We start from the raw sequence: 16,526 nt of genomic DNA, 5'->3' as shown, positions 1-16,526 counted from the left end.
CCAGGCCGCACAGGGAGATGGCTACCTTACAGTACGTTTCCTTCTGCTGACTGAACCACCTGCTAAGTATTAGGGATCTTCCTTCTGTCATCCCAGCTGTCATGACTGCCCTCTGAGGCAGGTACATCCAGCCTGTGTCACAGACATGAAAACTCAAGCTCAAAGTGGTCGATCTTTCTGAGACCACAAAAGGAAGTAGGGATTTAGAACCAGGATTTGAGTCAACATGCTTAACTCCAAATCTCATTATCCTGTGCTTCTTTTGGCATAGAAAACACTTAGCATATGCAAAGAGATAAACTATCAGGTTTTCATTTCTGCCGTAAGCTGGAAGGAGAAAGGCCTATGGGTACACATGTGAGGGTAGGAGGCAGGGGAGTGAGATTCTAATGAAAAATATCTATTTTAAAAAATTTTTCCAGTGGAATTATATTCTGATGAAAAATATCTGGCACCTGAGTGAGGCTGAGAAGTGTGGGGATATTTAAGGGTGAGAATCCCCATCACCTAACGGTAAGGGCTTTTAAGTTAGACCTAGGTCTAAATGTTAGTTTTGCAACTGAAAGTTTAGTGGCTTTGCAAGTTATTTAACTTTTGTGAGCTTTAAATTCTTAGACTAAAATGCAATAATACCTACCTAATGGGTTTGCCATGAACCTTAAATGAAACGTGAACTATCTTAATCAGTGCCTGGAACTTAAAAATCACACAGTGAATGGTATGTTTTCTTATAAATGTAAAGCTGAGGTTTTCTTGCTTTCTAAACATCACTTTATCATTTCTGCAGCCAGTTTCCCTCATTTCCTGATCACTAGTGCCCACGATTACAAAATGGAATTGATGCTATAGGTATTAAATGGAAAGTGCTTGGCACAGAAGTAAGTGCTTGGCTCATTTTATTTGCCTATGGTTTCACTTATTTGTGGAGCATAACAAATAGCATGGAGGACATGGGGAGTTAGAGAGGAGAAGGGAGTTGGGAGAAATTGGAAGGGGAGGTGAACCATGAGAGACTATGGACTCTGAAAAACAATATGAGGGGTTTGAAGTGGCGGGGGGCGGTGGGAGGTTGGGGGAACCAGGTGGTGGGTATTAAAGAGGGCACGTATTGCATGGAGCACTGGGTGTGGTGCAAAAATAATGAATACACCAAAACAACAAAACAACAACAACAACAAAAGGAGTGTTAGGAGCTAAGGGGAATAAAAGGAAGGTAAATATGAACTAAAAGTTCAGTTAATAAACTTTTGTGTACACTCTAAGAGATCATCGTCTACAAGCAACAGGGCCACAGGGTAATGACAAGAGGGGAGAGGAATTTTAAATGTGTAAATGTTTTACCTAATATCCTCAAATGTTACAGAGAAAAAAAAAATATGGAACACAGGGAGTGCTAACTGACAAATCCAGACTACAATGGGGGTTTCAACACAGTCAATCCAAACCAGCAAAGACAGAGTGAAAGTTTGTTTATATAGATTCAAATTCAAGTTTATTCAGGAGGAATCACCCAAGAGCTATCTAACTAATCTCACTGGCACAAAAAACAGAGTAGCAAATACTCTGAGGGAGACTTGGAAAAACAGGGCTTACACAGAGAAAAGGATATGAAAACTCAGGTTGTGTGAGCCCAGTCCAAGCCTCACTGATGCCAGCCAGGCATGTGCCAAATTTCCATGCCAACTACATTCCCGTGAGCACCCATCATCCTGGACTCCCAACTTCAAGCCTCACAATCACCCAGAGCTCAGATCTCCTGCAATTATGACCCCTGGCACCAACATTCAAGGACTCTAGCAGATGAACTGAAGCTTCAACAGATGGCAGATCTCGTGTTTCCACTCTTCTTTAAAATTTACGAGAGGTGACCGCATGCCTTTTGACCATGGATCCTTGATGACAGCAAGTCATTGGCTCTAACCCTCTAATCCAAACCACTGCAGAGAGGAGCAGAGTAAGGAGGTGGGGGAGAGAAAAGCTGGGAAGAGAGAGGGATAGAAGGAGGGAGGGAGATGGGAAAGCAGCTTTTTGGATCAGGCAAACAATTACCTAATTACAGCCTTGGGTCTCTAATGAAATAAAGGACAAGGAAATTAAAAGCAATGAAAAATCCAACATATGAACACAGTAGTTGTATATAGTGGGGGCAGGGAAAACAATATCTCTGGGCAAAACTTACTTTGATTCCTTTCCCACATATTTACGCTTTCCTGGCTACTGGCTTCCTCCATTCCCTCACTTGATCTAGCAGTGGCATAGCTCCAGGCCAGACTGGAAAGAGAGGGGACACAAGGAAACTAGACAGATGGAAGGAAAGGGCAGGTGTTGTAAGTAGAAGGGCTCCTTCAGTTTGCATCCCAAAACATGGAATTCTTGCCTCGAGCTTCTGAGGATATATTCTACAGCACTAAGGCATACTTTTAGGTCATTTCCAGTAAATCCCACACAAGACATACATGGCCCCACTAGAACCTTAAGTGTGGGTAAACATGGACAATATTACCTACAATGCTCCCAAACGTCCGGGCTTAGTGATTCCTGAATCTCTCTGCTTAGACGCCTTCTTCCCACCTACTCACTCCTAAAAGTGAAGTAAAAAGGTAAAAGTCCTAACAGCCCATCTTTAGAGAATTTCTAGGGCTCTTCTTGCCCTTGGGGACCCATCATCCACACCTGCTTACAGGGTGGAGACTGCAAAGTTCTTCTAATTAAGGTAGCGTAAAGTACACCAGGCAATCCCCGGGGGTCCTTTTCAAGAAGTGAAACCTCCTGGTAAGGCAGAAACTTTTTTGTATATCCTTTGGCTCTGGTCAGTGTGCATTAAACCAAAGTGATTGGGGCAAAGGCTAAGGTAGCAGAAGCCACTGATTTCCTGTCACCTGGTATCTATGAGAGGCCCCAGACCTGCCTTATGTCACTCACCCCTGTGTACGTGAGACACCAGCAGTGGAAGTGAACTCAGCAGCAAGCATCTGAATCAGCCACACGCCTAAGGCCTTGGACACTCAGGTAAGGAACCAGTTTTCTTTGTTTAAGCGACTGAAAGGGAGGGAGTGATGGGTAAAGCGTTGGATGGTTTTGGAGACTAGAGATGCTCGGCTTTCACTCATGGGTTTCCCTGGTCAGGATTTTCTGGTTGTCACAATCTGAGGAGGGGTACCAGAGCTTGCTGCCCACCCACTCCCTTAACCACTCCCTCTCTCAAGAGAAAGCCTGGTCAATGAACTAGGAACCAGTCTACAAAAACAGCAGATTGCAGCATGTAGACAAGAGCGTGGTTACTGAGCTCCTGGGCTCAAACCGGAGCTCCACCACCTATAAGCCTATAGCAAGTTACAAACCTCTACCTATCTTGGTTTGCTCACCTGTAAGATGGGAGCAATGGTACTACCCACTGCTTTATATAAGATTACATGAGCTAAAATCCTAAAGCTCTTAGAACTACCTGGTTCTAAAGAAGAACATAATCAGCCATGGCTACCATGAAAATATTTCAACTTCTCTTGTTTTGAATGCCTTTGTCTCCAAAGATACCCTGCTAGATGTGAATACTCTGAGATGTTCTTAAACACCACAGGGTAACATTTTCTGGAGGGCACTGGGAGGCCATCAAACTCAACACAAAAATCCTACCTCAAATCTATCACAGAAGTCTACAGTGAGAGTGGGCACGGCAGATGAGGAAGACTTAAAGAAGGGCCACCAAGATGAGTTTTAGCCACGTCATTATTGTTTCTTAAAACCAGTATATAATGTGATTGCCTTTCCTATTTCCCAAAAAATGGCTTGATCTCGCAGATCATCAAGTAAGATGAAATGATCACCTTTTGGTCCAGCATCTGAGGATTTATATGTAAATCTTCCCTGAGGAAGAAGCTCAGTTTAACATTTATTGAGCTCACAGTACACACAGGAAACAGGTTCTCTATCTAACCCTAGCAGGACATATGTTAAGAAATGTACACCCCATTAGAGGAGTTACAGTATTAGCTCATGAGAAAGAAAACAGTTGGTAACAAGGAAAGAATGCAGAGAGCTGGGGGCTTTGCAGAAGTCATGCCTGGCAGTCTTAGGTGATGTGTCTAATCGGGAGTTTGGCCATGGAGGGGCTGGAGGGGATCATTTCAATGTGGACAGGGTTCCAAGAAGAAAGCAGGAGATGTGTCCAGATCAGTGGTTCCAGCAGGGAGCGATGAGGGGCAGCTCCAGAAGGGTTGTAGAGCTGCACTATGAAGGCCATGGGGGGCCATATATGGGTTTCCCCAGGAGGCAGTCACAGCCCAGACAAAGAGTTCAAGCTCAGGATGAGCAGGCCTTCAAGTGGTGATTCAGGGCCGGATCTAGCATCCCTACAGAAGATGAATCAGACAAGAGAAAGACCAAAGGCAGAAGAGTAGGATTTGGGGGCTAAACCGGGAAAGGAAATGAGACTCAAACTCATCAGGTGACGTTGGACCTAGACAAGGTCCGCACACAAGATAAGATACTCTACAGAGGAAGAAGTGGCAGGACTTGGCCACTGACTGAACACAGAGATGAAGGAGCTGGAGAGAAACATGGCTCCTGCTTTTTTAAGTTAGGGGACAGGGGAACAGAAGTAAAGTCATCTGAGCGGTCATGCCAGAGGGAGGACCACAGACTCTGCAGCACAGGCCTCGGACAGAGCGGCCTCAGGGGAGTGGCTCTGGCAGCAGCCAGCAGTGAAGCCCGGAGAGCAAGTGGGTGGTGAGGAAATAGAGGAACAGAGTAGAATGAGGAGCTTGGAAGAAGCAGGCTTAGGTAAGGCAGGCACTAGGCAGGGGCTGGGGACATCGCCAGATTGAAGGAAGAGGTTTTGGGAATGGGGACACTGCAGCACATTTTAATCGTCCACAGGTTTCCAATAATAATCATTATTGTTTGTTTAGTACATTATAAATTGCAAATCATCTCATGTTCTCAAGCATCCTTTGAATAGTGAGATGACAAAAGCGGCGAGCAACAGCGCCGGGACGAGCACTTTCTGTGGTACAGGACCACAAATAAAGACTGAAGATACAAGAACCACTTTCTCTGAGGGACTGACGTCCCGGCAGAAGGAGCTGGGCTGAGGAGCACAGGCAGAGGGAAAGGAAGTCAGAACATGCTTCCTCAGAGAGAATGCATGCATGAGGCCAGAAAGGATAAAAATGCAGAACTATTTTGAGTGACAAAGGAGGAAGTTGAGGTGACAAAATCTATGCAGCTTTGAACTTCTCATTAAATGATGTAATTAGTGGACCTAAAAGTCATTATTTGAACCAAAACCCATAAAGGCTGTGAGATTTTCAGCAGCGGATGCACACAGAAATAGTGGTGCCTTTTAAAAACCAAAAAAAAAAAAAAAAAGATTTGCAGAAGTCACTGTGATAAAATGGGGCAGTGCCTGATCAGCGGAACCCGGATGGTAATATAGCTCAGTGAAAACAAAACCTGACTGTGATCACATTTTGACCAATGTGCCTGGTACCAACTAGGCTTCAAGCTCAACTGCGTGTTGGGCATTGTTCAAGTCATGGTGAACAGTAAAAAATAATGATAGGGCAAAGTTGCAGGAATCTATGATATCCTCAGGAGTACATGCTCTAACTTTATATATTCCCATATAGTAAAAATTTTATTACCTAGTCTACAATGCCCTGGCACAAAAATATGTGTATATTTTAGGAGATGATTTCCATAAAAAATGAAGTAGCATATCAAAATGGGTATGTTTTTGTTTATAAAATATTTTACAGTAATATGTGTCGAAGCCCTCGTGGAAATAGAGTTGCCGTAGTGAGACATCAATTTTAACAGCGAAATAAAATATTTCTCCCCTATGGTCATTTCTGCCACTAGCCACTGCAGACACACCCCAGTAGGACCTGCTTTTATAGGAGGTTTATCTCACCAATAATACAGACATAGCATCCGACAGTTGAAAAATAAGGAGAAATTAAAACAACACTAATCCAGTTATATACTTCTTTTTTCTTTTTTTAAAGATTTTATTTATTTATTTGACAGAGAGAAATCACAAGTAGATGGAGAGGCAGGCAGAGAGAGAGAGGAAAGCAGGCTCTCTGCTGAGCAGAGAGCCCGATGCGGGACTCGATCCCAGGACTCTGAGATCATGACCTGAGCCGAAGGCAGCGGCTTAACCCACTGAGCCACCCAGGCGCCCCCAGTTATATCCTTCTGTCCAGAGAATTGATGACCTTTGCTCTTGAAGTTGTCATCACTTAAAAAGAGCCCTCTGGAGAGGAGAGTGGGGATTCCAGCTTATTCCCTTCCTACCCATGGGAAAATTAACCTCTCTGGGCCTGCACCTCCCCATCTGCAGAAAAGACAAATGCCTCCTGAGTAAGGCAGGCGTTGGGTGGCCTGGCACTAGATGCAAGACATCCCAGGTATGCAGAGCATGCTCAGTCAACTGCTGAACTACGCAGTCTGGCCACAAGGCAGCAGAAAGAGCACAGCCTCAGGGCCACGATGACTGCCTCCTGGTTCAGCTGTCTCTGAGTGCAAAGTCGGCAACAAACCACAGCCCATCCCTGGGCGGCAGCTTCCTCATTTGTCAAATGAACAGAATGGTTTCTGAGGTTCTAACCAGCTCCAAAAACTCTGCCTGGTGATAAGAATCAGTCTGTAAACTCCTTCATGGGCTATATTAATACATTCCTTTTCGTCAGTGATCTCGTTGGGTGGTTTGTGGTGCAAAGCACCAAACCTCCAAGACCACATGACACTTGATAATTGAGAGGTGAAGCAAAAGCAAGTGCAAAGCACCCAGTCAAAGACCCCTCTCTTCCCTTCATCCCATGGTCCTGACTAACATTCTGTTTTCAATTGCTTTCTAGGCATCCAAATAACACATCCATCTGAAGAGGGGAGAGGCTCCTAAGTGAAGGGCTGAACCTGTGTTCTGCACAGGGTCCAAAGCAGCCGCAGATACCTCGTTAGATAGGTCCAAGCCCTCAGTCTCAGTCTCCAGGAGTCATGTAACTGGGAACAAGTGGCCTAACTATTCCATGTCCATGTCATCTTTTCTACAAAATAGGATTTTGTAGAAATTCGTTCTTTGTCCACTCTGTGAGGCTTAAATGAACTCCAGATATGAAATCTTTGTCATTATAGAGTGGGTGCAAACATGAGGGCTGGGCGACTCCCAGGCCCCTGTCCCACAGCACACCTGCAGGCAGCCAGCTGGCTTTGTCAGATGACACCAAAGATATGTCCCTAAAGAGAGATTCCCAGGGCCCAGGAAAGACCCAATAGAATTCATGTAAGTAATTGACATAAACAAATAAATGCCAAAGGGAAGCACAAGATGAAAAAAGTTGAACAGTCTTACAACATGAGAACTGGAAAGAGTCTTGGTAATAATCACTAACTTCAGAAATGAATAACAATGAATTCTAAGAACAGACCGCACTTCCTACTCTCTTCCCCTGTACGAGGCACTTTCATATGCGGACTTCCTTATTTCTCACAACGTGTCTGTGACAAGGGTACTGGGTCTCATTTTTCCAATGGGAAAAACAGAAACTAATGCTCCTGAAGGCAGTAATACTAAGCACTAGCAGAGCAACAAAAGAGGTAGTAATTATTCAGACTTGGGTGCTTTATACACATTTATTTCCTCCACTGTGTTAAGAACTATTCAATCCACATAACAAGAGGGATAAGGTCTCTGCTTTGATGGGATTTATATTCTAGTGGGGAGAGACTGCCAATAAACAAGCAAGCAAACAATCGAGGGGATTCCCCATAGTGGTAAGTGCCAAGAAGCAAAAAACTGGGATGCTGTGCAAGATCACTATGGACTGAGAATTCGAGTAAGGTCTTCTGAGGAGTTGACATTTGAGCTACACCTGAAAGAGAAGACATTATTCATGCACAGACCATCAGTCTAAGTATTACAGAAACCCTATTCTATAAGACAAGAATTATTATGCCCATTTTATAGTTGAAAAACCTGAGGCCCAGAGAATTCAAAGAACTTACCTGTAGTTTCACAGCAAATAGCATAATCACAATTTCAACCTCAGCAACCCATCTCAGGAGGCTACAGTCTTAATATACAACCTTAGAGAGCCTCCTTAAAGTGATTAACTTGAGGTTGCAGAGTTGGTGGCAGAGGAAGACTAGAATCAGCTTCTACGGACCCTAAGGACAGTCCTTAGTATACTCCTTCATGATGCCAATGGACAAAAGCAGATAAGCAAAAGGACAAGGACAAGTCACTGACGAAACACATTTTCCAATATGAGGGTGTAAGAAAAGCTTCCAGACATGTGAAACATACAGGACATGCAGACAGATGAGCATGGATTTCTCTACAGTGACAAAGTGTGCCCCAAACATCATTGTCAAGAATCCTGGCAGGGATCCCTGGGCCCACAGGTCCTTGCCTGAGATGCCCTTCAGATCCTGTCTTCAAACATAATAGTAGGCTTTGCCTCAGACCCAAAGCCACTGGGAAGGTGTGCTTTACATGAGACTCATGGAAAAAATATGGAGAAAAGTATTCAGGTGCATGAGACAAGTTCAAAGACGCTAAAAATCCTATTTTCTCTCTCTCTCCCCCCATTTTATTATTTGTTTTATTTTTAGGAATTCTGAGGGTGAAATGACAACATCCAGAAATTCAATGAGTGGAATTTTTCAAGCAGATCCTATGAAAGGCCCTACTGCCATGCATCCTATTCAAAAAATAATTCCCAAAAGGATGACTTCAGTGGTGGGCCCTACACAAAACTTCTTCATGAGGGAATCAAAAACAATGGGGGTAAGTCAACTGCACTCCATTCTGTATCCCAGAGACTCTCTGGCCCACAAAAACAGATGCTATAGGCCAGGTAGAGAATGCAACCCAACTAAAAGTATTTGATCTAACCCAAGGTGTTCTTTATATCTGACACAATATGCCAAATCAGGGATGTGCAGAGAAGTTACCACAGTGATCTATCTCCTTTTGACTTTGTGGTTTGCATATTTAGGGGTTTCCCACCCAAGTGTGTCACCAGCATCTCAGACATATTCTCCTTGGAAATGACCCAGGTGGTGGGTAAAATGGATCTAAACTACAAAGGGTTTTGGCACCTTCACCACTTCCTTTAGACACTTTATGCAACCCCAAGTCAGGAGCCAGGGCTTCCTGCCTTACCTTTGTTTTCCGACTTGGTGATGACTTCAGTTCATCATCAGTGCCCCCATTCTCTCTCTCTCCAGGCTGTCCAGATTATGAATGGGCTCTTCCACCTTGCCCTAGGCGGTCTCCTGATGATTCACACAGATGTCTATGCACCTATCTGTATAACTCTGTGGTATCCTTTCTGGGGAGGCGTTATGGTGAGTAAAAACTAAAAAACATTTAGGAAGTGATGCAGACAAAAAGGTTAAGGAAAGTATATGGCTGGGAAATAGGTTATGAAGCTAAAGTAATTTAGTGGAAAGAGAGGTTGACTAAACTGAGCATAAATCCCATTGGAAGTCAGTGGTCACACTTCAAGGAAATTCAGAGAGAGATGCCCTACCAGGATCTACACAGGGAAGGAAGATTGTCCAAAGTTGGACCTCTCCAAAATCAATATGGAGATGGGGGAGAAGGCACTAAACATTTGAACTGTACAGTTGGGTGTTTCAGAAAGCAGGAAAACATGGGGACATTCCATTCCCTCCCACCTGGTCCTTCCTCCTACAATTCTGTGTAGTTATCATCATAGATGGTAAAATTAGTCCCATCCCAGATGAATCTCCTCTGGCTTAACAGCAGAGCAGCAATTTTTTTTTTAATTTATTTTCAGCATAACAGTATTCATTGTTTTTGCACCATACCCAGTGCTCCATACAAGACGTGCCCTCTCTAATACCCACCACCTGATTCCCCCAACCTCCCACCCCCGCCCCTTCAAAACCCGCAGATTGTTTTTCAGAGTCCAGAGTCTCTCATGGTTCATCTCCCCTTCCAATTTCCCTCAACTCCCTTCTCCTCTCTAACACCCCTTGTCCTCCATGTCATTTGTTATGCTCCACAAATAAGTGAAACCATATGATAATTGACTCTCTCTGCTTGACTTATTTCACTCAGCATAATCTCTTCCAGTCCCGTCCATGTTGCTACAAAAGTTGGGTATTCATCCTTTCTGATGGAGGCATAATACTCCATAGTGTATATGGACCACATCTTCCTTATCCATTCATCCGTTGAAGGGCATCTTGGTTCTTTCCACAGTTTTGCGACCATGGCCATTGCTGCTCTAAACATTGGGGTACAGATGGCCCTTCTTTTCACTCCATCTGTATCTTTGGGGTAAATACCCAGCAGTGCAATGGCAGGGTCATAGGGAAGCTCTATTTTTAATTTCTTGAAGAATCTCCATACTGTTCTCCAAAGTGGCTGCATTCCCACCAACAGTGGAAGAGGGTTCCCCTTTCTCCACATCCCCTCCAACACATGTTGTTTCCTGTCTTGCTAATTTTGGCCATTCTAAGTGGTATAAGGTGGTATCTCAATGCGGTTTTAATTTGAATCTCCCTGATGGCTAGTGATGATGAACATTTTTTCATGTGTCTGATAGCCATTTGTATGTCTTCATTGGAGAAGTTTCTATTCATATCTTCCAGAGCAGCAATTCTTATGGCCATTTCATGTACATGTTTTCCAAGCTTCTAACCTTGTCTGGGTGTGGTATGGGGCAGCCATGTTTATAACATCATTACACTTCCATAGTTGCTACTATAAAGATATGCCCAGAATTGAAAGTTTCAGAACAAAGAGAGATCAATTAAAACAAGAGTTTCCTCCATTTTATGGCCTGCACGGTAGACAGAAGGATGAGAAATAATTGCCATCACTTCCGGTAGCAGCCAACATTTTCACGGAGTGCCTATGGCCTTCAGGCCAAGTCTTTCCTTCCATACTGATTCACTCTTCATTGGCATCAAAGTCACTTAAATCACTGTAAACTCCAAGGAGAAATTCCACAAATTTGGGGGGGAAAAAAGAGCTAAAAATAAAAATAAAACTACCAAATTCACAGTTGTTAGTATTCACTGACCTGAAAGCATGCGTTTTGCCTCTGGTCTTACTTTATTCCTATCACAGCTCCCCCAGTTAGTTGAATAAAAGGCATAGAATGAATATAGTTGAGCATGAATAAAGGAGAAATGTGACTGCTGAAAAATGAATGAACACTACAAAAATGGCTTGACAGTTTAATGAAGGTGGTTGGAAATGCGGATAGCTTTTTTACAACCAGTTCTCATTGTGAAAAGTGACCTCCCTCTCTGCCTCTCTCCCTCTTCTCCCATGTTGCCCATGCCTTCCCCACCCACCATCTCTTTTTTCACAGTATATCATTTCTGGATCACTCCTGGCTGCAGCGGACAAAAACTCCAGGCAGAGTTTGGCAAGTAATCCTATGTCCTTCTTTCCCCACATCAGAGAAATACCTACTTTCTCAATGGAAAACAAAAAACCCTTAAAGACCTTTGGGATCAAAGTAGTACTGCGTTCTCAGTCCCCAAAAGCAAAAGAAAGCTGCTGAGATGTTATTCATGATAAACCTGGAAATGAGACCTACACAACCTGTGTCAGCAGGGAGTTGGTGGCAGTGTTCTTGCCACTGTTGGTTTCCACTTGTTGGTACAGACCCAGAGGGCTCTATCTGCTCCTTCCCTCCCTACATTCACAGAACCACCTCACTTCATGTGATGGTTCCCTCCTTCCCTCTACCATCCTATGCAGACAGATATAATCTGAATACTACTTATATTCACTTACTTAACCGATATTTACTGAATGCCTACCAGGATGTTGGCAGTGGCAGTGGCAGTGAAAGGAAGTTCAAAGGTACAAAATAAAAGAATTTAGGATGAATCCTAGAATTTTCTCTCATAAACTAATTGGATGTGAAGGGGTAAATTGAGATGGGGAAGTCCAAGGAAGGAACACAAGTTAGAGATGGAAGGTTGTCACATTGCAGTGACAAGGACACTAAAACCACTGAGATAAGTGTGGTTTAGTAGGATTTAAGTGTACTGCCTTTCTGAGTCAGAGGGATGAGATCTAGAATTCCTTCCTAGATTTGACAGCCCAAATGAAATCAAACCCCATTAACAAATTTTCATGTCTCCATTTCAGGCCAAAGGGAAAATGATAATGAACTCATTGAGCCTCTTTGCTGCTATTTCTGGAATAATCTTTTTGGTAATGGATATATTTAATATTACCATTTCCCACTTTTTTAAAATGGAGAATTTGAATCTTGCTAAAGTTTCCATGCCATATATTAACATACACAACTGTGAGCCAGCTAATCCCGCTGACAAAAATTCTCTGTCTATACAATATTGTGACAGCATACGATCTGTTTTCTTGGTAAGTATGAAATCGGGTTTCTTTCTTTTTTTTTTTTTTTTAGTGTGCTAAGTGGGTTTTTTGTTTGTTTGTTTTAATTTTATTTATTTATTTGACAGAGAGAGAAAGAGAAAGAGAGAGTACTAGCAGGCAGAGTAGCAGGCAGAGGGAGAGGGAGAAGCAGGCTCCTTGCTGAGCAAGGAGCCTGACATGGGGCTCAATCCAGGACCCTGGGATCATGACCAGAGCAGAAGGCAGTTCTTAACCAACTGAGCCACCCATGTGCCCCAGAAATCAGGTTTCAAGGAAGAAGTTTAGTCTTTTTATTACAAGTGTCAACTCTGGATCAAGATATCTGCTACTTATTGTCTATACAGCTTTTGGGAAAGAATTTTAACCACATTCTGCCTCAGTTTCTTCAGCTGTAATATGGGGAAATTAACGGTAAAACAGTAGGGTAGTTTTGAGTAATAAGTTAACATACACAAAACCCTTAAAATTGGTACACAGAAAGTGCTATGTGTTTACTCTAACATTAATTATTATTATTATTACTGGTTAATAATTATTAAGATGATTAAGATGAACACTGAAGAAGTACCTAAGTTACTATGAACATCTTTTGCCTCCATGAGTTTTTAGTGTAGAATTTGAAGGGGGAAAATGCGTCTTCCAAGTATAGACAGGTTTCCTTCGCCGTGATACCACCTAAAGCTGGATACAACTTAATCTGGGATTCAGTGATTAATTTTTCCTACATAAAACGGATTCAACTAATTACCACTGCCTTATTTTCTATCAGCAACATGCATTAGCGATCTGTGGCATGCCAGCTGTTGTGCTAATGGGTTAGGGTTATAAAGATACTAGTAGTTCTCAAGGTCGCTCATTACTCACCTAACGAACTGACCTTTTAATCATTTAATTTTAGCAAACAGTAATTGAGCACCAATCATATTCCTTATTTCATTATTATATTTCTGCTCTCGTTTTTTCTGTCATTCTTCAGGGCATTTTTGCCGTGATGATGATTTTTACCTTCTTCCAGAAACTTGTGACAGCTGGCATTGTTGAGAATGAATGGAAAAACCTGTGCTCCAAACCTAAATCTGTAAGTAGTAGCCACCCCATCCACTAACACTCTCTAGGAAATCATGTCTACAAAAAATGATTTATGGAGAATGTAACCTCATATAACTTTGAGACTAGAAGCTTCATGAAAAATGGTCTTGGCAGATTTCTGGAAAGTAGAAAACACCTGATGAGGCAGAAGTGTCTTGAAATTCGAAATAAGTCTAAAGGTTAGCCAGAGGATACAGTCCTCTAATACGTTCACTTACTAATCCTGAGTTCTGCTTCACTCCATGCGCCCATCTTGACTTAATGATTCCACACTTAATGTGTAAAAGTGGGATAGCTCAAGGTTGAAGGCTGATAAAAGCACTGGTTCTTCCACTTAATTTCTCAGTATTCCCTCCCCTGCACCTGCACCTTTTCATCAAATCCCATTTCCAAAACAATAGGTTGAAAGAGGCTCCACAATTGGGAGAGGTGAATATCCCAGTGACAGACTGATCAACTGCTTCGAACCACAGAACATCAGATTAAAATTTAGAAAGCACAGTTCCTTCATTTTACAGATGAGAAAAACAGATTCTAGAGAAAACAACCTTCCCAAGGTTATAGCTAATAAAGGCAAATCAAATCTAGAATCTAAATTTCTCCATTCCTGCAGTGTTCTTTCCCAAATGCTGTGTGATCATTCTAGACAAAGTGACAAATATCTCCCGACCTTGAAGATGAGCTTTGATCCCCTGGGAAGTCAATCCTGGTATTTGGAGGCATATAGGAAATAACACAAACAGCATAAAAACCAGGAAGTATTTGATAAATGTTCCTAGAGTTTGTTGACAAATGTGCCAATGGTAAAGGTCAAGAAACATTTGTTTAATTTTGTGTCCTAGGATGTAGTTGTCCTGTTAGCTGCTGAAGAAAAAAAAGAACAGCCAATTGAAACAACAGAAGACATGGTGGAGCTGACCGAAGTATCTTCCCAGCCAAAGAATGAAGAAGAGATTGAAATTATTCCTGTCCAAGAAGAAGAAGAGGAAATGGAAATAAACTTTCAAGAACTTCCCCAGGACCAGGAACCTTCACCAATAGAAAATGACAGCATTCCTTAAATGATTTTTTTTTCTTTCTGTTTGCTTTTCTTAGCATTAGAAACTAGTGTTCATAGCTTCCAAGAGACATATCCACCCCTATTTCCTGAGGCCTTCTGCAAGTATCCTCCAGCTGTCTCTCTGGCCTTTGCATGGAATGACCACAGCTCACTCACACTCGCACTCTCTCTCTCTCTCATGCAGAGAATACAGCCATTTCAGGTGACTGTGCTGGCACATTTCCTGTTTGGGGCAGCTTACTTACATTGGAATAAGGCAGGCTAGGTGTTATATACCACATGATTTCTCACTAACCTTTTCCTTGGATAAGGCTTTGTAGTAGTGGTCAGTGTGGTAATTCCATCTCTGCCCCTAATGAGAAAGATAAATGTGGGCTCCAGGCCATCCTGAAACTATTTTTAGTTCCTTCCACATCTACCTATTTTGTGAAGTCTCTTTTACTCTTAAGGAAAGTAAAAAATAGTAATAATGAAGGGCATTAAGGATCTATTCTATCTTTATATGGGGCTGACACTGTGTCCACTGCTCTTAGAATGTCTACACCCCATCAGGGAAGCTCTAAGTGGCCAAAACCCAACCCCTTCTTTGTACAAACAGCACAGCTTATAAATGGACGTGTCTGTATCTGTCTTAACTTTTCCTAACTCCTGTTCTAGGCTCATGGTTGCACTGTCTACCTACCTGTTCTAGGCTCTTGGTTGCACTACCTTCAGTCTATAGGCGAGAAAAGAAAGAATCAAAGAAAATGCCATAACGAGTACCCCAATCTTAAATGATAATCAACAGTTGTATTTCTAAAGTAATTTCTAGTTCACAAAGTAGGTTATCAAATAATTACATTTGATATTCCATAATCAAGGGAAAAAAGGCCCTATCCATATTTTATAAATAATTCAAAAAGGCTAATTTATAAAAAGGCAAAAGTAATTTGTCATGGTCACAGCTAGTTTTGAGAGCCTTCTTTCACACTCAGATCTTCTCACTCAAATCCTACGATGTTTGAAATAAGCAAACTGCCTGCATAAACTACTTGAGCAAAGTCAACAGGTTTTAATGAGCACCTGCTCTCTAACCAGCATGAAATAGGTGTTGAGAGAGATACAGAGTCAGGAATCCAGGCTTACTCCTTGGGGATAAAAAGACTTAGACATTCACAATATTTGGGAAACTACTTACATCATTAATATATACTTAGCTGTTAGTAAGTAATCTTATGTAATGCAGACACTAAGTGCTATGGACATTCTCAAAAAAGAAGATCATGCTTGAAAATAATATAATCAGTTATGATGCCAAATCTTGGGCAATAGCTGCCCCACTTCTCAATTCCTGTTTATATTCAGACATACTAGTGCCCTACATAGAAAGAATGTTACTATAATCTATCACTTACATTTGAGCATTTTCTATATGTTAATCACTGCCAGATTCTGGCAGATACATAGACAAAGTAATTTCCACTCCTTGTGATATTTCTACTTTTTTTTTTAGGGACCACCATTAGAAGGTATTTACTGTGATTAGGAAAAAAAGAGAGGAGACATTTCTCTGTCTATGGAAAGTCCTCAAAATTAGCTTTAAATAAATAAAACTATGTAAGTATTCTTGTCTGAAACCGATGATTCCAACACGGTGTTTACCCAGTCTTTTCCATTCTTGTGACGTCAGCCCATGAGCGAAGCTCCTATAGCTTTAAATTCATATTCACATAAACTCAATCTGAGTTTGAAGTATGTGATGTCAGGACATCAACTATTGATGCCAGGGTATTTTTACACACACATATTCCTGAGGAAAATTTTCATGGAAAATTTAATAACTGAGTAACAGATTTCTCCCACTCAGCACTCCAGAATGCCACTAACATATGAGGCAGGCACTCTCACCTTAAACTAGAAGAAATGGACAAGAGCAGTGGCAGCCCAGAGGAAAACAATTAATGTGGAAACCTTCAAAGAAGACAAGATCTCACCTCTATC

At 42.0% G+C, this 16,526-nt stretch overlaps 1 protein-coding gene across 3 annotated transcripts; it reads left to right on the top strand.

Moving 5' to 3' along the window:
* Positions 1-2,847: 2,847 nt before the first annotated feature.
* On the top strand, positions 2,848-16,166 carry MS4A1 (membrane spanning 4-domains A1). Of its 3 annotated transcripts, none has more exons than XM_059404760.1 (7): positions 2,848-3,009; positions 8,617-8,791; positions 9,235-9,354; positions 11,358-11,414; positions 12,149-12,214; positions 13,413-13,475; positions 14,329-16,166. In XM_059404760.1, exons 2-7 carry the CDS (start codon positions 8,633-8,635, stop codon positions 14,545-14,547), a joined length of 684 nt encoding a protein of 227 aa, XP_059260743.1. In that variant the 5' UTR covers positions 2,848-3,009; positions 8,617-8,632; the 3' UTR covers positions 14,548-16,166. The 3 variants fall into 3 exon arrangements, with proteins under 3 accessions (XP_059260743.1, XP_059260735.1, XP_059260727.1); XM_059404752.1 differs by having other exon boundaries at positions 13,374-13,475; XM_059404744.1 differs by having other exon boundaries at positions 12,149-12,385; positions 13,374-13,475.
* Positions 16,167-16,526: the final 360 nt, after the last annotated feature.

This window comes from Mustela nigripes, chromosome 1, assembly GCF_022355385.1.
Source record: "Mustela nigripes isolate SB6536 chromosome 1, MUSNIG.SB6536, whole genome shotgun sequence".
Taxonomy (NCBI): Eukaryota; Metazoa; Chordata; class Mammalia; order Carnivora; family Mustelidae; genus Mustela; species Mustela nigripes.
This window is presented reverse-complemented; position numbering and strand designations above follow the sequence as displayed.